At 33.7% G+C, this 21,900-nt stretch overlaps 1 protein-coding gene and 1 non-coding gene across 26 annotated transcripts in view; both read left to right on the forward strand.

The window, feature by feature from the left end:
* ADGRL3 (adhesion G protein-coupled receptor L3) overlaps positions 1 to 21,900 on the forward strand; it is an 829,014-nt gene that overhangs the window by 750,647 nt on the left and 56,467 nt on the right. For 16 of the 25 annotated variants that reach the window (XM_032400452.1, XM_032400458.1, XM_032400455.1 and 13 more), the window contains 3 exons: positions 11,544 to 11,570; positions 14,137 to 14,305; positions 18,858 to 18,983. In XM_032400452.1, coding sequence (XP_032256343.1) covers positions 11,544 to 11,570; positions 14,137 to 14,305; positions 18,858 to 18,983 — 322 coding nt within the window. The remainder of the gene's footprint in view (positions 1 to 11,543; positions 11,571 to 14,136; positions 14,306 to 18,857; positions 18,984 to 21,900) is intronic. The other 9 variants (XM_032400457.1, XM_032400459.1, XM_032400468.1 and 6 more) reach the window with 1 other exon arrangement.
* Positions 4,459 to 4,565, forward strand: LOC116630317. Its single transcript, XR_004298920.1, has one exon. It is a non-coding gene; the product is annotated as a U6 spliceosomal RNA (small nuclear RNA).

Here is a 21,900-nt window from a genome sequence, read left to right on the forward strand (position 1 = left end):
AATGGAAAAGCATATGTGCTAGGGAAGTATTGTTGGCTTGTCAGACATTGTTAAGTGCCATTAGAAATTTGTTGTCGGGGCGCCTGGGTGGCTCAGTCCGTTAAGTATCTGACTCTTGATTTTGGCTTAGGTCATGATCTCAGGGTCCTGAGATCAAGCTCCAAGTAGGCCTTGGATCTGGGCATGGAGCCTGCTTAAGATTCTCTCTCTCCCTCTGCCTCAAACCCCTCCCACCCCACCCAACCCCCACCCCTCACTCACTCTCTCTCTGTTTCTAAAAAAGAAAAAAGAAAGGGAGAGAGAGAGGGAGAGGATGGAAGGAAGGAAGGAAGGAAGGAATGGAGGCACGGAGGGAGGAAGGGAGGGAGGGAGGGAGGAAGGGAGGAAGGAAAAGAAAGAAAGAAATTTATTGTCACGAATTTAGCATGTCTTAAGTAATCATGGTTGTGTATTGGTTTTTTGTTTGGTGTTTTGTTTTTGTTTTTTTTCTAGCAATGCCCACCTATTCAGGGTTGGTTTTATTTTTCTTTGTTTGTTTGTTTGTTTGTTTTTTAGAATCATTAAAAGTGAAAGGGGATGTAAGAAAGTAAGAAGTCATAGGATCTAGATTGGCCGCAGAGAAGTATGATCATGAATGGAGTGATGTATAGTAAAACTGTAGAGACAGAAAAATAGGGGCCTGGAGTGGTAGTAAACATCTGATGGCAAGAACCTCAAAAAAGCTGGGGGTTTGACAGGAGAAATCATGGTCTGGCCATGGCACTTCTACTGCCTCAGGGTTGTGAGAGAACCAATATTTGAGTTTGGGTGGAAAGTCCTGCCAACAGGGGACAATTTCTCTTAAGGCATGAAGGTAACAGAAACACCCAGAGATGAAGTTTACTATAGAGGGGAATTTGTGGATATTTGACTGTGAGTTTCAAAGGACAGGATATGGAATTTTGGGGGGAGGAAGGGAAATGGTGGGAAGTTGGATTGGATTAAGAGATATACCCAAAAGAATGTTAAAATGAATGGAAGGAATAAGCCTGTTACCATTTTTTGTTGTCCAAATTCATTACTTACTTTTTGCCATCATTTACCACCTTAAGCAATAGAGTCCCTATCCAGTGGAGATGGAAAAGTCCCCTAGATGGGTGACAACACTACTTACATTTGCCCTAGATAAATTCATATTCTCCCCAAATTCTAGAAAATACTGAGATACATAAGTCTTAAGAACCACAGCTCAGGCTACTTAAATATATCCCAATTAATAAAAGGAAACTAAAATGCTCTATGATTAAAGGTAATAAATAGGTGACCACTGATTGGCAAATTGATCACCACAGGGGTTATAGACTGCACAGATGGACTGAAAATCTTATCAGCGTACTCTGGATGCATTTCAGGTTCCCCTAATTCCAGGGGTATACCTCTCATTCAAGTAAAAACGACAGTGAGGGAAGAAGATAACATTCTTTCAGACTCCAACTTTTCTCCTTTTCCTGTTTTCCAGGAGCGCTTTCTTACAGGAGTGTTACTGTGTTTTAAAACTTTTTTTTTTTTTAATAAAATAAAAATAAAATAAAACGGTTTTTTTCCTTCAGCTCATTTTAAAAAGTGGTGAAAGCATATAAGTCATAGTTACTTTAAATAAAGGATTATGTATTAAATCGTTGCATTTGTAATTAAAATGTGCCGACAGTATAGTAGAATGTTGGGTCTTGAGCTGCTCAGTCCACACATGAAAATTTCCTAATCTAATTTTCTCTTGGCTGAGTCCCAATTGTTGCTGGATTTTCCCACTACATACGAGTATGCATTTTAAATAAGATCTGTCATCAGAGTCCCTGGAACTTTTATAAATGTGCTATTTATGCACTGAGTATGCATTTTAGAATACTATGGAATGTTTTCTATTGAAGTTGGTATTTTCAGTCAGATCCTTCAGTGTGCTAATTGAAAAGTCCTCTCAGTTCCAGAACTGAGATTGATAGTCTAAGGTTATAATTTAAAACTGCTTAATTATGAGATTGACAAAACAAGCCATGAGCATAGAAGGTAATTATTTATCAGCAAAAGTATTGACGTTGTTGGATAGTAATATATGACTTATACCAAGACGTAAATCAAAAATGGCTTATTTTCTTTGTAACCATCATTGTCATTCTAGTTCTGATTTTTCTGCCTTCTTTGAATTTACCACATTCTGCTCAATTAGCTGTACAAAGTTTTCTAAAATTGCCAGATCTTCCATTCAGTAACTTTCATTAGTGCAATATAATGAAATAGCACATAGGCAAACTCTTCAATAATACTCAGAGGATCACTTTTAGTAAACCATTTATGCCCAACTAGATTTTCTATTTTTTAAAATAAGTCTTAATGTTTTCCTATTTTTCCTGTTAGTTTTCCTGTATACTTTCTCCTTCCTTTACTTGCTGATACCGCAATTTGAACGTTTTTGCCGTTGTATATGTCTCCGCCCAATCTGTCATTTCTCTATTAATTTTGCCTTTGTTACAAAGAAACAGTACATTTAAACCATTAACCTTTCCTCTACAGTGTGTACTTTTGAGATCTTTGGAGGACATTTTGAATTCTTTATCTAATGGGCCAAATTTCCAACATCATTTGCTAAATATTCCATCTTTTTCCACCAGATTGGTGCTCCCACACTATCCTGTACCAAAACTGTGTTTCCGTACTCTGTCTTCTATTTCGTGGACATACACTTTGCTATTCTACCAGTACCATATTATTACCAGAACTTGCTTAATATCTGGTAGAGTGAGTCTTCCCATTTTGATTGTGTCTTTCAAAATTGCCTTAGCGACTCATAGACTTTTATTATTCTTTCACATGTTTTTTTTCAGAATTGTTTTTTAAATTCTTTTAATATATTCCTTACAATCCTGAGGTAAATCTTAATGGATCATGATGTTGATGCACCATTAGATGTTTCTATTTAATAGCTTCTTTAGGATTTTTATATAAGTTCTTAAGTAAAATGTTCTTATAATTTGTTTTTTACTGTCTTAAACTCTCCTTACCTGCAAGTTATAGTAGTCTCAAAGTTTTCCTTCTTTTCTGTTCAGGCCTAACTTACATGAGAAAAGAATTATTTGTTACTTGAATATTAGATAGAACTTGTTTGTATAATGTTTTGGGGGGACTTGAAGCAATTTTGGATGCAGCAACAGATGGATAATTGCTCGTGTGTGTATGCATATTGTATTAGTTATTGATTTCTAACTTAATTTCATTATCATCAGAGAATACATTCTGACTGATGTTGATTCTTAGTACTTTACTGAGGCTGCCCTTTGGCCTAAAATGTGATTGAGTTAAGATTTCTTACTTTGCCGTTTGGAGCTTTTTATATATCTACAAAATTGGATTTATTTATTATATTGCTTAATTTTTTTTCTCATTGACATAATTTTAAGATTAGATTCCTAGTAACAAATGTAATTGGAAACAATAACATCTTATTAAAAGTAGGATGTGATAGAGATCTTGGGTCATTAATTAGGCCTACTCACTGTGGAAGTAACTGGCTCTCATGCACGATCTATGTGGGGCAACGTCTTAAAATTCTTTACCAATGGACTTTCACTGTTCCATATGAATGAAAAATTCAAGAATTCAGAGTACTTTTCAATAATAGCTCTTGCCAACTGCTAGCCTAGGAGCCATAGACTCTTCTTACCTTGGTTCCATATAACTCTGAGAAGATTCTAGTGAGGTTATTTTACTCATTGTGCTGGTGAGTCCACTAAAGCTTATAAGGCTTATGAAGGTTACCTGACTTGTCCATAGTTAAATAAAACTTGTCTGCTTTCTGTTGTATTTCAGTGCCTCCCATGGTTCCATTTATTGGAATCTTTAGTAAGTACAGACATGTTTTAAATACTCGGTTGTGCTTTTTTTTTTATGTTTTAGTTATTCTTACAAGCAGTTTATAATAAGGTGTTTATTCACAGAAGGGGTATGATGAATGTTTCTATTACAAGTTGTTGAAACAAGAGGTGATGATACCATATGGTATGAGAAAGAGTATAACAGCAATTCAACCTGTCAAAACACATTTGGCAAGAATACAGAAAAGTTATTAATTTCCCGAGTTATTTTACTTAACTTAAAAGTTTGTGCATCTTCTAAGTTGAAAAAAGAAATCCTGAAAGTATGTAATATACTCTTTAAAGAATTTCATCTCCTTGCATTGCAATGACCAAATTTGGTCAGCCCAGTAGTCAGATGTTCTAAAGAATCAGTAAATTCTAAGACTCCGTGTGAGTCTAAAAAACATTGGCCCTCAGATAGTAAACCAGGAAACGTTGTGGTTTTAATTGTAAGTATCAGTAAAGAAAAGATTTCAGCTTGTTGCTATTATTTTATGGATCTTGAGATATTACTGACTAAAGCCACAGTTTTCATTGATTACAAGATAAAAAATTATTGAAAAGAAATACAGGGCTCGCTTCGGCAGCACATATACTAAAATTGGAAAGATAAAGAGAAGATTAGCAGGGCGCCTGCACAAGGATGACACGCAAATTTGTGAAGCATTCCATATTAAAAAAAGAAAAAGAAAAGAAATACAAATTTATTTGTATATAGATATCATTTATTTCATCTTTCCTATTTAAGGTTTAAAATTTTTAAAAAATCATAAAAAATATTCATGAAGTCCAATTTTGGAACATATATTTCTTAGTGAATTTTCATAAACATTTCACATATGATTTTATGTCTTTTACTCTTTATATTCAGATGATTATGTTTAGTGAGACTTTGCCTTTCCTTAGTGCACTTTTTGACACTGAGGATACAACATATTTATGAATTAAATTTAGCTTTCTTATGTAATTCAGAGAACTCTGGGTTTCTACCTTAATGTTCATTAGGAATCCAGATATAATTGAGAATGTAAAAATTCATAGCATTTACTAAGCCCAAAGAAATCTTTGAATGAAACATTGTATGAACTGAGGCTTTTTTAAAGGTAAAATTAAGGATCAGTTCAAAAACAGTCAGTGACTCCCTCTTCCCCTTTGGATGTCTACTTAATATATGAATTTCCAAAGCACTTAAAAGGAAACCTAATGTAGCACTGTGTTTGTATTTTTTTCCCCTTTGGCCCCTTTTTTGAGGTCAGAAGGTCAGTATACAATAGTAATTGTAACAGCAAATATTTATATAGTATTTTTGTATATTACAATTTTGTATACTTGCATTTTTTTTGTGTTAATGAGTGCCAAGCACTTTTATTTAATATACACAACAGCCCTATGAAAAAAAGTTCTGTATTTATCCCCATTTCACAGAGAAGGCATGTGAGAATTAGAGAGGTTAAATAATTAGATGAAGGTTGCCGAGTCAGTAAAAGGCTCAGCTGGCCTTCAAACTCAGGCAAGCTGATTCACAAGTCCAGGCTTTCAGTCACCATGATATACAGGTATTCCCCACTTTTCAAACGTTTTCACTAAGCCACTTGGCTTTTGCGAAAGGCCTAGACTGGTAACTGTTTTCATTAACTGAAAAAACCCTGAAGAGGATATTCACCTTTATGAAAAGAAAAAAAAGGCAAAAAACGAAAATAGCGTTCAGCATTTGTTTTGCAGAGAGCTGTTATAGAAGCAGTGCACATCCTGAGCAAAAAGAGGTGCTGTCAGGCTCCTTCCTTGGGAACTATACTCAGCATCTCAGCATCAGGTCACCATAGCTTTGCATTGTGTCTGTGAGCATCTGTTTTTTATCTCAGTTTATTTTGTGCATCTGTTAGCAAGATGTGTCCTAAGGTATCAGAAAAGCCTAAGAGAGGGGTGCCTGGCTGGCTCAGTCAGAAAATAATGCAACTCTTGATCTTGGGGTTGTTGAGTTCAAGCCCCACATTGGGTGCAGAGACTACTAAAAAAAAGTAAACTTAAAAAAAAAAAAGCCCAAGAGCGATTGTTTTTGGGGTCTTGGAATGCTCAAAAAATTTTACATATTAATTAATGTAACTGCTTCATTGCTTTATGCCATTTGAGCTTATCAAAGGTTTCATAGGAATACTCTGCTCTTGGATAGTGGGGAAAACCTATACTATCTTTCATACATTAAAATTAATAAATTATCATAGGGTGATATCATTTGCTTTCAACATAGGCTTCCAAAATTTGAGATCTTATTTGCATAAAACCTACCAAGTCATCTTTATAAATCTGGTAGAGGGAGATACTAAATTGTAATAAGATTATAGCTGTCTATGTACAATATAATAGTTCATTATTCATTCTCATAACTGATATCCTTAATTCCTTTCATATATCAATTAATTTTTTGACCATATTATATTGACTTATGAAAATTTGCATAACATTGAGTTGTGAAGATAGTATAATTACAGTTTTATCAGTCATTGATTTAATATTTATTGATCCTGATTTATTATACTCAATTCTGTTTAATTTCAGACTTACCCAATTCATCAGTAGGGTGAAACCTGTGATTAAAAATTTAATATCGGTGTATGCTCTCAAATCTGCAATATTATTATAGGGACACTGAGGCATGGGAATGAAAATGTTCGTGATATATTCTGAGCTGTTTATTTTATTTATTTGGTTCATTTCATTCTTCTCCTCATAAATATTGAATGAACAAAACATAGCAATATAGCTTTAACAGTAATACTTTAATAGCAATAAAATCCATAGTTGAAATATAATCATCTTCTCTGCTGTTGATAATTTCTACATTTATGTTATATGACTTTCATATTTTTCTAAGGATTTTTTATATCTTTAATGCTTAGTGACTTCAATGTATGACCATAATGAAACATTATTCATATTTTACTCAGGAATGTTGAATTATATTCTAAATGCCTTTTCTTTAATTTTCCTATAGTGGTTAAGAGAGAGAATCGAATGTAATTCTAGGGTAGTATAGTCCCACAAATATAAAATACATTTGAAAGAAATATAAAACAGTCATGATTTTTATCCTAAGTGTTACCAATTGATTAAGCATTTTTAACACAGTGAGGTATAAATATGAAATACTTAGATCTTTCTCTGGTCACTACTCTTTGAGTTATGCTATCTTAAATATTCCTTAACCACTGGGTAGCAGATCTCTTAATGTTGTCTTAGGTGTTGCTACTTGGCCAGCCTATGCAGATATTTTTAAGTATCTGATCAATTTAAAACGTGAATAACATCACATTTAAAACATTCTTCCCCCAGCGCCCGCTAACATTTGTTGCTGGGTAATGAGTGCAAGTAAAGGTGTTACTTTCCTTCCTCTCTCCACTGTTTCATTTATTCTGTGAACATTGTAGTCCTAAAAGGCCTTGTCTTTCCGATTCTGCTTTTAAAGATGGGCCCACTGGATTGATAGTTTGGCAAAGAAGCGTCTCAAAGATCACTTCTACCTGAAGTCTGTTAGTTTGCATTGCCATCAGCTCCTTTTAGAACATGGGGAACTGAAACCTCTCAGTCCTCAGTTGGGAACTGATTAAGGGACAGTAGGGAAAGCCTGCTTAACATACAGATGCAGAAGTATTTATTATTCCCTTTTCTTTCCTTCTATGAAAAATGGAGAATACATTTTACCTTCAGAAATTCACTGACATTACTTTTGTCATTCCTATGGTAACCCAAACCAAATTCAAGGGGAAATGTCTTTATTCCTTTGATATAATTAGTTTTATGCCAGGGAAAGTAAATTCAGCTGCGTACTGAACCTGGAAATATTGGGATACTAATCAGTATATCTATATACACTGTGATAGCTCTCTTTTTCACTGTTAAGCATACAGTTCAATTACCAACCATAATTAGCCAACTACCCAACAGTTCCAGAGGATCCCGGAATACATTCATATTGGTAAGATGAATGGGGTGAATGTTGATGGGATCTACAATTTTGCCTAAAACTTTCATTTTCCTGAACCTGCTGTGACTTAATGGCTAGATATTTTGGCTTGGGGATTATATATATGCCTCCATCTCTCCATCTTCCTTCACACCAAACCTTACCTATCCCACTACTTAAAAAAAATTCCATATGTAAATATAACTGAAGGGAAAGTTTTACATTATTTAACTTACCTTCTTTATATCTTGAATTTTAGATATTTCCATCAAAAATTATGTCCCAAAGCAATTCTATTTTGAACTCTTGAAATCAGAGAAAGAATGTCCTATAACTAACTTGATTCATTCATGTTGTTTCTATCCATTCATCATCTGTCTATACTGATATACTTATTATGAATCTTTATATCACAGTATTAGTATGTATAAGTTAATGTTTTGGCTAAAAAATCTATCCTCTTGAAGATGTATTTTGAGCTAAATTTCCATGGGGCTAGATTTTAATGGCCCTTTTGTATGCTTTGAAATTGCTATAGAATATATAAATACATGCATAGTTATTATCAATCTGTGCAGAGACCCCAAAAATTCTGATCTTGATTCTAATCATTTTTTAAGATAATTTTATGACATTAATATTTAAAGCTTTCAGTTTTAGATGTTAGTTGAATAAAATAATAAGAAAATGTTTGACAAAAGGAAAATGTATTTGCTAAAGAAACAAGGCTGTTTTTTAAAATTTGTTCCTTAAAAATTGTATGTACAAGGTATTTTACTTCATTTTCAGAAAGTCACCACTTAAAAGATGACCTGAAAATTCCTGTTAACATCTGCCCAGAGCATCTTAGAACTTTGTGTCCATCTTTTTATAAAATCTTAAAATAACTGCAGTGAAATCATTTTAGTCATACAACCTGGGATGAGATTTTATTTCAATAGACTTTCATTGGTAAATCAGAATGAAAATTATTCCGCTTTTGAGACTAGTTCTGTAGATATATATATTTTTTAAGTGAATCAATAGCATATAACTGCCACCGTAACTGGTGGCATTACTATCAATTTAACTTGAATTTAGTGGAGAGACTTTATAAAACTAGATCCCGTAAGCCAGCAGAATATCTGACAAAATGATGGAAGGCATTGACATATTGTAGGTAATTTTCAGTGATCTCTAGATTTTGAATTATTATATATAAGTTATGATATTCTGGAAACAAAATTAATGACTGGTTCTTTGTCCATTAGCATGGATTTCTATATTAAATATGAACTGGTAATTCTTATAGCTAAAAGATACAAATTACATGCTTTATTAATTATTGCACATAAGCCCCTGTAAAAGAAATACTCTAAAATATAGTGGCTTAAATTGGTTATATAAACGTGGTTTAAATCTAATACCGTTGGCTCCACATCAAAAAACAGCTTCCATTTCTGGGTCTGAGGCTCTATTGTCATTTTCTCCTAATAAAGGGGGAGGCAAAAATGGTCAAGGGAAGCCCAATTCCAGTCCTTTAATTGGCAAGACCCAGAAATGTCACAATTCCCTTCTGTTCACGTCCCAGTGGACACTACTTAAATGCACGGCTCTAGCTAACTGTAAGTGTAACTGGGATTACAGTCTTTGTTACTGAGCGGAACAACTGGCACTTTTCCCATAATTGCCCACAAAAACTGCTGAACTGTACCCTTTCTTGATAGTTCACATTAATGGCAAAACATCTCACTCCAGCGAATGCACTGCAAGTTTTGTATTCTCTTTTTTGAAACATTTAGATAGCTCAGTACAATTTTGTACAGCATGTTTGCACATGTTCTTACATGCTAACCTTTGAAACTTTCTTTACTCATATCCCGCTATATACAAATTACTGTAGAAATAGTTATTCCAGTCATGAACTTGGAGTCACAGATGGCATATACTGATGCAATGGGAATGCATATAATGCAATAAATATCATATTATGTTCTATAACTTTTTGATATTGATATAAGTACAAGGTTTTCTTTCTAGGAACAGTTCACAACTGTTCAATATGATCAATTCTAGAACTTCTTCTTTGTTTACCTTTTACACATCCATGGCATTATTTAAATATCACTTGGAGTTCCATTTTCTGGCTTTAAAACCCTCTTTGAATGTCCTAGTCCAGCGATGTCCGGTAGAACTTTCTGTGAACACAGAAATGTTCTAGAACTGCACTGTCCAATATGGCAGCTACTGAAGCTTTTGAGTGCTTGTAATGTGACTAGTGTGACTTAGGAACTGAATTTTAAACTTTATTTCATTTTAAAGAATATAAATTTAAATAAACCCACGGGCCAGTAGTCATCATATTAGACAGCACAGTTAGTCATTCCCTGCTCCATTTACAAGCCTATTTCCGCCACATTTATTTTGCTGCATAATATTGCTCCTGAAATGTCCTCAAATGAATTGAACTACTCAACATCTATTATTTGGTGGTTTATTCTTTGGGTGACAGATTCTATCTTTTCAGTGTGACTTTACTCTAGCTTTAAATAGTCTAATAATAACAATATAATATTTACTGTACATAAAACGTGTCAGGCACTGTTCTAAGCACTTTATATAGAATATATAATTTCACTATCACAAGAAACCTACATATAATTATCACCATTTCATAGTTGTATGAACTGACACATCCACGGGTTAATTAATTTGTTGCCTTTATCTAGTTAAGTGGCTGATCTAGGATGTGAATTCCAGGCAAACTGGCTTTAAATCCCAGGCTCTCCCTCCATTCTTTACTCTTTCAGCATTTTGTAGAGTGAGGTTTCTCTTCAGTAGTTCTCTCTATTCAAAAATACATCGCATTTGGGGCCTAAGAGCTTTATTTGTGCTATGTGTAGTATTGGAAACTACTGCCCCTAGCAAGAGAGAAGAGAAAAGAACAGTTTCCCTTCTTTTCTGTTCTATCACAATTCACTGAACAGACTGTTTATGAAAAGATGATCCAAAATGTTCCCTAACTTATCTCCACTAATTTGGCACTGCGATCTTATTTTATGAAAATGACACAAAATAAATTAGTTAATATAAGTGATAATGAACAGGTACTGTATGGTTGCTTCTATTACTACAAAAGATTATTCAGATTTTTTTCTTAGTACACTAACAGGAAGAATTTTAAAGTAGTCAGGATCGATTATTTTCAAAGGGCTATAGTGTTCAGATTTAACTCAGGTCAATCATCTGCAAGTTAAAATTACTTAGAAACGTACTGTCCATAATTAAGTAATCTTACCTACTAATATTACAGAATAAGGATACCTTTAGGTGACATGAAATCTGTCATTTTAAGTACACCCCGAGGCCTTTTCCAGATTGCTCATAAGATTTCTCATTCTCTAGAGAAATGCTATCTCTAAGAAATAAATGTCTCTGTCAAGTCACAAGTAATATGAGCACATGATGAAAAAATGGAATTCTTTAGTCTCATAAGGGATATTGCAGTATTGTAAAGTTGATTTTATTCCTTGTTATGTAAGTTCTCATGGTCATTTTAGGATTTACCTTCTGGATAAAAAGGGAAGGTTATGATGCTTTTTAGGGAGGTGGGGTAACAGAGGCCTTTGGGGACCAGGAGAATATTTTTCATATGAAATCTTTGTCATAAAATGCTAATGTTGGTGTTCTTGTCTTTATGTCTATGCATTCTTTAGCTATGAGGATAACAGACCCTTCATCAAGTAAGAATGACCTGAATGGCTGATAAATTCCATTTATCAGTGTGGTCCCATGAACCAGCTGTCAGATCAGTACTGAAAAATCATTAGAGCTTCTGTCATTCACATTGAGGCAGAAGAGCAAACTGTGCAGGAAAATAAACAGGCATACAACTCATATGCAGAATAAATATGCTGCAGGTGTATTGCCAAAAACAAATTCTGCTTCACCTCTTTTAATTGGATACCATCTGAAATCAGTGCCACAATCATAGCAACTTCATGTGGTACAGACTTGTTTCGCTTTTAATAGCTTTCTCCTTTCATTGTGATGTGTACCTCTGTGCTTCATATGTCGTCATTTCTGTTGTTTGTTTGGACATCGCTCATCTAAAATTATTTTGTGATTTAGCCTTGTATCTTCCAAACGATCTTAGGAGTATGAAGCTACCCAATTGCAATGGATATTAATGAATTTCTATTTTAAATATCCAAAAAGGGAAAAAATGTCTCCTTCAAAAATTCAATTTTATGTATGCAAAATTACCTCTTTCAATGTTGACACATGTCACTTGATTAATGACCTGTTTATGAATGTATCTTTTAAATTTCTAAAACAAAGCTACAAGTCTGTACTAATCTAATAAGAATAAACTCAAATGTTGATATTTGGGCTCTTTTCTTTTGTACATTTTAAAATTATGTGTCCTGCCACAATAAACTTAAGATTGGGGCAACCTATGGGTGACCTTACTCTAGACTTTCAGTTTGTTCTTCTGGTGAAGAGTCCTTTGTTTTCATTTTCTCCAATGACATTTCACTTACTTCTTCATGCTCTTGCTTATTTTTTTTTCTTTAGAAATTGGGCTCATTGCACTTTTTATATCATTAACTCTTGGGCCCATAATGTGTTTTCTAGCAGATACTAGCTAACTTGAGTATTTTATTCTATCATTTTATTTCTAAATTGAAATAGCAATTTTGCCTTGATTTAATGGTATTCTTTCCATTTTTCCTTTTTCCAATGCCTGTAAGAAGCTGAGAGCTTTACCTTGAGAGTTCCAATATTTTTCAATTTAATTATAGAATAAAATATTAATATCTAAGATGTTTTCTGATTCATATAAGCAAACATGCCACATACAATGGCAAGCCTCCTTTAGGGATTCTTTATTCAATAACGTTAATGTTTTAAATTGAACACGTTAAATTTAGGCGATATTTAAATATGCAATATAGTAGCTGATGGTTGTAGAAGAAAAGTAGTAAATAGTCATGATGAATTTTAATAAGACTTTAATACTAACTGACTACTTTGGGACCATATCTTTCTTAAGACATAGTGCTCTCTGAAAACTTTATGCAACCCAGCTTCAGATTTGGTAAATACATGTGTGGTTTCTTTTAACCCCTTCATTTTGCAAAGTTTCAATCCCCATAAATATTTCTTCCTTAGACAATGCAAGTGGAAGAGTATAGTCTGCTGAAAGGAAATATTTACTCTTTCAAGGAAGGTGTACTGGGAAAGGACAGGGTGGGTTCATCGGTATATAGAGATCTAGACTGGTTTGGTCCTGTTCTCCTATATACTTAGAGAGGAGTTGAGAAGGATTCCATTTTCACTTATTGGATTCCCATCTATTGGAAAGATTCATTTTATGCTGATAGTAAATACATAACACACAGCCACAAGTATATGGACTTTTGTCACCTGTTGATTACTATTGCGAATGGCAGCTGGAGGAAACTAAGGGAATGGAGAGTGAGAATTGTCTTCCATTCTAGCCTACTTTGTTCATACCACTCCATCCCATTCTCAGCTTCATTTTCTCCTTCAAGTTTACAGACCCTTCAAAGTGATGAAGGTGCCCTGAACTTTTAAGCTTCTTTTCAACAAAGCTGCCAATTGCCTGATTTTCAAAGTCTAGTCCAACTTAACCTAGAAGACAGCAATCCAAAGGCCGAAACAACGCAGATTGTGATCTAGAGTGGAACAATTTTTCCCATCCACTGTATCACACTTGTTTTACATAACTATAGAATCAGACAAATAGAACTTTTAATTCACACATATATTCCATATACTGGTTCTTTTGAATCCAAGCTCTGTTTTTGTCAGTAAACACTAAAATTTTTGTGGAAAAAGAGGAAATTTGGAAAAATGGGGTAAAAGTGTATCAGATGAAGCACTAATGGAGAGAGTCCAATCAAACAAATGTTATCATAACAATGAGGCCAGTGGAAACTAACATAGCTTTATAGACTTTTTCCCCCTTGCCATTCACCATAATTACATCTCCATATCATTTGCATATGTGCTGCAAATACATGAATAATTTAATAGTACAAATCTGCTTTTGCTTAAATGAATTTCTGTGTTCATAACATTCTCATTCATGTATATCTCCTCAAGTTTGAAAACTTGTAGTCCCCATTAAAATCTTAAAGTACTTATACCACCTGTCTTACATTTTCTGTCAATAAAACTTACCGTAACATTTTTTTCAGTGTCAGTATTGTTGATATGATATGACTGTGCTAATTAAAAACCAATCATTTGATAACCCTTAATTTTCTTTTCTCTCTACAGGTCATGGGTTATAGGTGCAATAGCTCTTCTCTGCCTATTAGGATTGACCTGGGCCTTTGGACTCATGTATATTAATGAAAGCACAGTCATCATGGCATATCTCTTCACCATATTCAATTCTCTACAGGGAATGTTTATATTCATTTTCCATTGTGTCCTACAAAAGAAGGTAAGCAAAAATTCTCTATTCAAAAATAAATGGCATATATCTCAGGAGCAAAGCAACCATAACATAAATCATTCTTGATGTTTTGGTCTCTGAGAAATAAGCATATTACTTCATTAATTTTATTTTTACAATAGTAAGACAAAAGACACATAACAGAAGCATAATAGTTGGTGAATGTGTTTAACAGCAAAATAAAAAATCAAAATATTTTCTGATTTGGATAATGTACAAAAATTATATTCTTGTAGGCTTAACCTTATAGTCTTTAATATTATTATTGGCAGACACATGGAATTTGTGTATTAGAAGTAGCTTTTCTAAGATGCTATGGAGCTGTGTGGGGGGTGGATATATATATATATATGTATATATGGCATAGGAAGTATGTACTTTTTTGTTTTTCTTTAAAAACCAGTTTGTATATACTGGACAATATGAATGTTTATCATTTTATGATAACATTTATGTTTTTTAAGTGACTGATGACATACTTAGTAAATGGTCTCTGTACTTTTCTTTAAAAGCATCTTTTATAAAATCTATGAGTTGGATGATTAGGATGCAATATTTAATTTTTCATGCTGGTCTTTTTTGTAATTTTTCACATTTACAAAGATCTAAAATATCCATTTTCAAAGTTAATTTTAGCCACTAAATACTTTCATTGCATTTTTTTAGACATCTCAAGATTGATTTTCTCATCTTATGCTTTTTAACTCTATTAAAAATGTGATCATTATAGTTCCACTCACATAGACCCCTGAGCCAAGACTGTCTGGGTCTAAATCCTAGTTTCTCTACTTGAAAGCTTATGTGACTTTGGGCAAGTTAATTAACCTGCTCATGCCCCAGTTTCCTCATGTGTAACATGGAGGTAATAAAAATAATTATGAGATATTGAGAGGTGGCTCTGAAAAGGAAATGTCAAAATGTGAAAATTTCATCTAAGAAAGAAACAACACCTAAAATTTTTCTTTGGAAAAAAAAAAAAGAGTAAAGAGATCTATGTCTGTGATTTTTTATTTGAGAGACTGATAGGACCTAAAACAAAACTTGAGGCGGGTGTCCACTTGTAAGATGAGTCCAGTCATATTCTGTTTCAGTTGTATGTGGTGGTAGGTATCAAAAATGTGTTGGCATGATCATAAATAAGGCTAGAATAGTAATGATGACTCAGGCCTATAAATGTAGGTTACAGAAAAGTAAAGAGGTTATAAGGGAATGGATGGATTCTAATCTACTGGATTAGAATTAATTTAGAAAAAAGGTTATATTACAATGGATGAACCTTCCCAAATATTTAGTGCCACCTAAAATTGCAGTTGCTTAACCCCAAAATATTTATTTTTTTACTTATGGCCCAATTGATGGGGGTACCTCATGGAAGGAAGGAAGGCTGAGGAAGTCTCAACCAACCTTAATATATGATTTCCACAGTCACCTTGAGTATTGACATCGAGCAGGCAGTCTGAGAAAGAGAGGATCTTGTGTAAAAGGTCTGAAAGAGGCTTACATCACTTCTACTCCCCTTGCATCAGATAGGACACTGTCAATGGTACCACCTAAACTGAAAGGAAGTCTAGAAAACATAGTCTAGCTTTTTTACCTCAGGAAGATGAGGAATTCGGTGTTGTAAACAACTAGCTGTCTACCACACCTGAGGAATGTAAAGAGTAGGACATGTGAATGATGAATAGGAATAGAGATGGAAAAAGGAAGGGTCCAAGGAGCAAAATCAGCATCAAGATGATATACTGAATTAAAGATAGGAGAAAATATCCAGAAGTAGACAGCAACCAGTATTATAAAACATTTCAGAGAAGTCAGGGAGACTAAGCATTTGGGAAAAAAAAAATTTCTAGATTTTGATAGAAGAAAGACATAACTGATTGTCACAAGAAATATATGTAAAAAGATAGGAACGAAATTGGAGCTTAAGGGAAAAGGTAGCATTTGTCTGTGTAAATAAGGGAATATTGGGCCACCATAAGCAATTTTAACATCTTCAATTATAGTGAGCCAGATTTACCTATTATCTTTATGCATTAGCTAGAAATTTGGAGTAACAAAATTTAAAATTTTAATGTTACATAGAAATTTTCTTTAAAGCAGAAAATATTTTTGGGGCGCCTGGGTGGCTCAGTCGTTAAGCGTCTGCCTTCGGCTCAGGTTATGGTCCCAGGGTCCTGGGATCGAGCCCCACATCGGGCTCCCTGCTCAGCGGGAAGCCTGCTTCTCTCTCTCCCACTCCCCCTGATTATGTTCCCTCTCTCGCTGTGTCTCTGTCAAATAAATAAATAAAATCTTTAAATAAAAAAAAAATATATATTTGTTTAGGTTTAAATCACTTCATTAAAAAACACTTTCTTTTCTAAAAAGAAAATATACTTGTTGAGTACGTTAGGAAAAACAAAAGTGGGATGTAGGTTATGATCAATGTTTAGGTTCTTGGAGATACTTCGTTAATTCAGGACTAATATTAAACTGTAATTGATAGTGCTTACTTTTGGATAGAGATTATTTTAAGCTTTCTCAAATTCTAATTAAAGCATTTGTCCCTATTTTTCCAGATACAGAGAAAGGGATAATTTAATAGATTACTTTAATAATAATGTTAACACATTAATGGTAGAAATGTGGCCTCCTTGAAGGAGTTTTCTGACCATAGAGCACCTATAAGATATGGATTTTTTCACAAAAGGCATATTGCTTAATCTTTTCAATATTTCAGTTTATTTTCATTGCTTAACCTTTTCAGTGTTCTTATCTGTAAAATGTAGGTAATAATTATTTCCCAGAGTCCTTTTCAGGGAGGGACCTACCATAATTCCTGGTAAATAGCAATTAAAAATTAGAAGCTTCTTCACTCCATAGTCCCAGCCTCACATATATATTAGACATACACACAAACACAAGTGGGTATCAACTTATTTCTTTAAAAAAATAAATAAAATGTGAATTGGCTTTTGAACACTGAATAAAACTAATTATTTCTAATTATTCATAAATATAGCATAGAAGAGACTGGTTGGAAAACATATCACTATAATTTAAAATATATTAAAGAAGGTAATGCTAGTATTCAAGATCAGAGAAAGACCTCAAAGGTTGCTCACCCTGTTCACAATACCTAGAATGCCCTTGTCTCTCTTGTCTGTCCTTTCTTTCAACTTCTTTCTCTAACCTGACAGATCCCAACCCATCTTTTGAAGACTCTCTCAGAAATCCTCTTTTCTGAGAAGCCTTCCTGGGTCTCCCTACCTCCTGCCAGCTTTGATTCACCCGTCTCTAGATTGTTGTTCCTATCACAGAATAAGCATTTAATAAATGTGAATTCTTCAAACAAACCTAAATGTATTCTGTCTCTGATTCAGCTATATCTTTGATGGAATGAACTTTCTAATATTAAAATACAATATTTTAGTTTCGAATGTTAATATTAATGTATCATTCACACTCCTATTTTTTTGTTTTTGATTCTAAATACCATCCCTCAAAAAAGCATGTATTTGTAACTTCGATTTAAATAAAATTACTTTGGGATATTACATTGTCACAAATCGTGGAAAGGATGAACTCATGTGAATTCAATATGTAAAGAGCTAAGAATAATTATATATACAGTGTTATTTCATAATGAACAGAAATTTGGAATGTATAACCAGTAAAATGTCCCAGAATGTGTTTTTAGTTGAGAAAGACATAGTTGGGGATTATTTGTGTTGTTGTAGATAGCGGAAGTATGATTTAGGGCAGTTACTGTTTATTTTTGTATGTCTTGTTTGATTAAAGAGGCAGTAATAATAATTTTAAACACGATAAAAGTTTTCCCAGACATTGTTGGTATGGTTTCCTGCTTGAAAACATCAACTAAAAAATGTTCATCTCCTTTTTTTCCCATGATTTTATACTACAATGAGGATTAAGAATTTAATAAAGAAAAGCAATCTGTGACTATTGAATAGAACTATTATGTGGGAAAAAGTTAAAAATATTTTGAATTTTATAAAGTTACAAATTTGACCTCTTTTAGGAGAAATAAACTTCAAAGAAATATAGATTTAAAGGAAATTTAACCCAATACATTCCTTTCTTCTGTGTTTAAACATTCTTTTTCTCTTTTCTCTTCCTTTGCCTCCCCCTCCCTTTCTCCATCCCCTCTTCTCTCTGTGGCTTTCTCACTAGACCTCAGTTCAGAGAACAGTTGCACCAATAGGCTACTTCAAATCAAATTTATGAGGCTAAAAATAGTGTCTTAAAGAGTCTTAACTTTATTTTTTGAACTAAGAGGTAGTAGCGTTACAGCATGATTGGGCATGTGTGTGTGCACGTGTGCATATTTTAAAAGGCTCCAGTTATGCAAAATTTCAAGGTTGGTGGCTTGAATATCATTTTATATTGTAAAATCTATGCTGAACAGATTTTTTTTGTATCTGTAGGGCAAGGCAATAATTATATTAATTATCTAAAAATGAAACTCACATACATTTACACCATAGTTCCCAGCCGAAATGAATTGCGTGCTAACAGCAGTTTATATTTAATTGGCTAGGTACGAAAAGAGTATGGGAAATGCCTGCGAACGCATTGTTGCAGTGGCAAAAGTACAGAGAGTTCCATTGGCTCAGGGAAAACATCTGGTTCTCGAACTCCTGGACGCTACTCCACAGGCTCACAGGTAAATATTTGTTCATTAAAATGAAATATCTCTTACCTGTATTCTGTCACGAGTTGCTGTCCTTTCTTGATCAGAACTATTTTCTATCCCAAGTGTTTACTCCATCAAATTTGTTGTTGTTGTTGTTGTTTCAGTGTGTCAAATAGGAATGATTATGACAAATATCTCAAAAACCACATTGCGCTAAAATTATGAAATAATAATTGCATAATAATTATTTGCATAATAATTAATGATTTCAGATTATCCCTAGTTGAATGAATATAGGAGATGACAAAAGGAATTTGGCACATTACCCAAAAATTCTAAGAAAGTAATATTTTACATATATGATTCTTAAGGAAATTACCTCTTTTAGCCAGTGTAATAACTCTGTGTTGCATACTGAACACATGTACTTATTAAATGGCATGTTCAGTAAAAACAGTCCTAACTAATATGATTTGCTGACAAGTTGAAGACGGCTCAGGGCAGCGAAGGATACCATCATAGCATCATGGACTTAACTGCTCCACGTACTGCTCCCAGCTGTCCGGCACTCGATGTGGCCATGGTATTGGCTGTCAACCTGGGGAGCCGTAAACGTCCTCGTAACTTTCAAGTAACCTGTCTGCCATTTTTCCCCGGCCATGGTGTGAGTCCAAAGATTATTAGGTAGAAGTTTCAGCAACTTGACGATGCTAAAATGAGCCAGGGAAACAAAAGACAGCATTATGTGGGCCATGAGTGAGTTTGAGTTCAGACTAGCCGACTAGTATTTTGAAGATTTCCTGATCCAGTGGGAAAACCAATCATTTTTTTTTTTCAGTGTTGTCAATTGATTTCGAAAGAAGACTTAAAGTTGATAAACGTGTAAATCAGGAACTTAGTTTTTTTCTTAAGCCTTTAACTCTGCATCTTAATTTTTTTTTTGTAAATTTGGTAATTTTGTATAAAATAAGAAAGATCACTTCAGGTGTTCTTTGTTCAATGCTTAATTGTCTTGTAAACTCAATAGATTAAATTTCCCAACAATTCCATTTATAGGCTTAGAAAATTAAATACCCTTGACTTTAAATATCATTTATAAACATCATATATCTGATTCTCTCCCATTCACTGTCAGACTGGACAGTTGTACACCCCTAACTAGCACCTGAATGACTCTTACAAATGAAAGATAATGAACAATGTTCTTGTAAAGAAACACTTTCCTCACACTGATGGAGTTCTCTTTTATCTTCTGAGTAAAACCACATGTAATCTTTTAATCTAACATTTCTAACTAAAATTTAAAATGAATGTATAACTGTCAAACTGTCCGACTATTAAAACTTAAATTAACAACCACAAGTTATCATAATAAACCTGAAACTTATACCTACATATAATACACACTTATTAATAGTTTGAATTTTATTTATTATTTCTATACCTTACTGAGGTTACAAAGTTGCAAATTAGGGGGAACAGATGTACCAGTGTAGGTGGGCTGAGATTTCTGAGTGTAGGACTACTAAACTGGTCAGTTAGAAATCTGAAGTCTCACATAATTGTAGGGTACACCTGGATGATGCTTCTAGCGTGAGGCCCTTAGATTCCACACCTTTATTTTCAAACTGATAATCCTTACCTCCACAGCTTTTAAACTGACATTGCTGAGATCCTGTATGTCATCCAGCTTCATTAGTTCCTACATGCTTTTCATATAGCCGAGCTCAGCAACCACCATCCCGTAGTCATTTGACAAATGCCGTTAATGAAACAATACTATTTGGAAGTTTATATATTATGTTACAACAAAGTTGTGTAATGTTTAGCAATACTGGTAAGCTAAAAGATAGGGCAATGCAGGTTAAGAGAATAATCATAAGCTTGCTGTGTGGATAGCCCTTGGTTTGAATTCTAGTCTTGGCATGTACCAGCCATGACACAAAACAAGTTACCTAATATCATTGACCCTCAGTTTTTTCATCTCTAAAGTGGTGGTGATGATACTTATTTCTTACGTTGTTAGGAAGATTGAGATAATATATTCAAAACACTGAAAACAAATTGTAAGTACTCAACAAATCAGAGCAGCCATCATTTAATAGTGTCATTATTAAAGAATATAATTTCAGATATATATTTTAAAGCTGTATCATATTTTTTCTTTGCTTTTATGGTTCTCATGTCACAATTCTAGTCTTCAAAAAAAAAACCTTACATTGTTTTCTTATGCTTAATATAATACTAATTCTGATTAACTATGACAATCCAACCCTGCATAAAGTAACAGGTACTTAAATCCAGTCTGTTTAGGTAAAAATAATCAATGTATTTCATATTAACTATGACCTTCCATAGTCTAAAATAGTCACTGATATTAAGGTAAAATTTTGGACTATGGATGCCTTTTCCACATCAGAGAACTTGTAAAATAACAATCTCTGTACGTTTTATTTTTTACTAAGAAATATTGAATATCCTCTATGTAATGGCAATCTTCTAAGCTCTGGAGGTACAGTGGTTAAAAGACAACTTCTTCTGTGATCTGGAGCTTTCATTCCAGTTGTGGAAGATCGAAAATTTATTAACAAACCAATGGAAAATATCAAATTATGAAAGCTGGTAGAGATCCAAATGTAGTGATTTGACACAGAAAGCTCAGGTGGCTACTGGGATTAAGTGCTGGAGAAAGACTATTTCGGAAGATTATATCGACACCAAGATTCTGAATGACAGGAAGGAAGTTCAGGGGAAGAGAATTCCAGGTGAGAGACTCTAATACAAAGCCTTTAAGGTAGGGGAGGACTTGCAAACTCAGGAAGGGAAAGAATGTCATTGGCTAAATTGGGTGACAGTGAATGGGAGATGAAGTCAAAGGAGAAGGCTACAGATGGATCAGCAATGATTTATAAGAGTATACAAATTTAGATTTTATTTTGGTTACTTT

The sequence above is a fragment of the Phoca vitulina genome, unplaced genomic scaffold (genome assembly GCF_004348235.1).
Source record: "Phoca vitulina isolate PV1807 unplaced genomic scaffold, GSC_HSeal_1.0 scaffold3, whole genome shotgun sequence".
NCBI classification, from domain to species: Eukaryota; Metazoa; Chordata; class Mammalia; order Carnivora; family Phocidae; genus Phoca; species Phoca vitulina.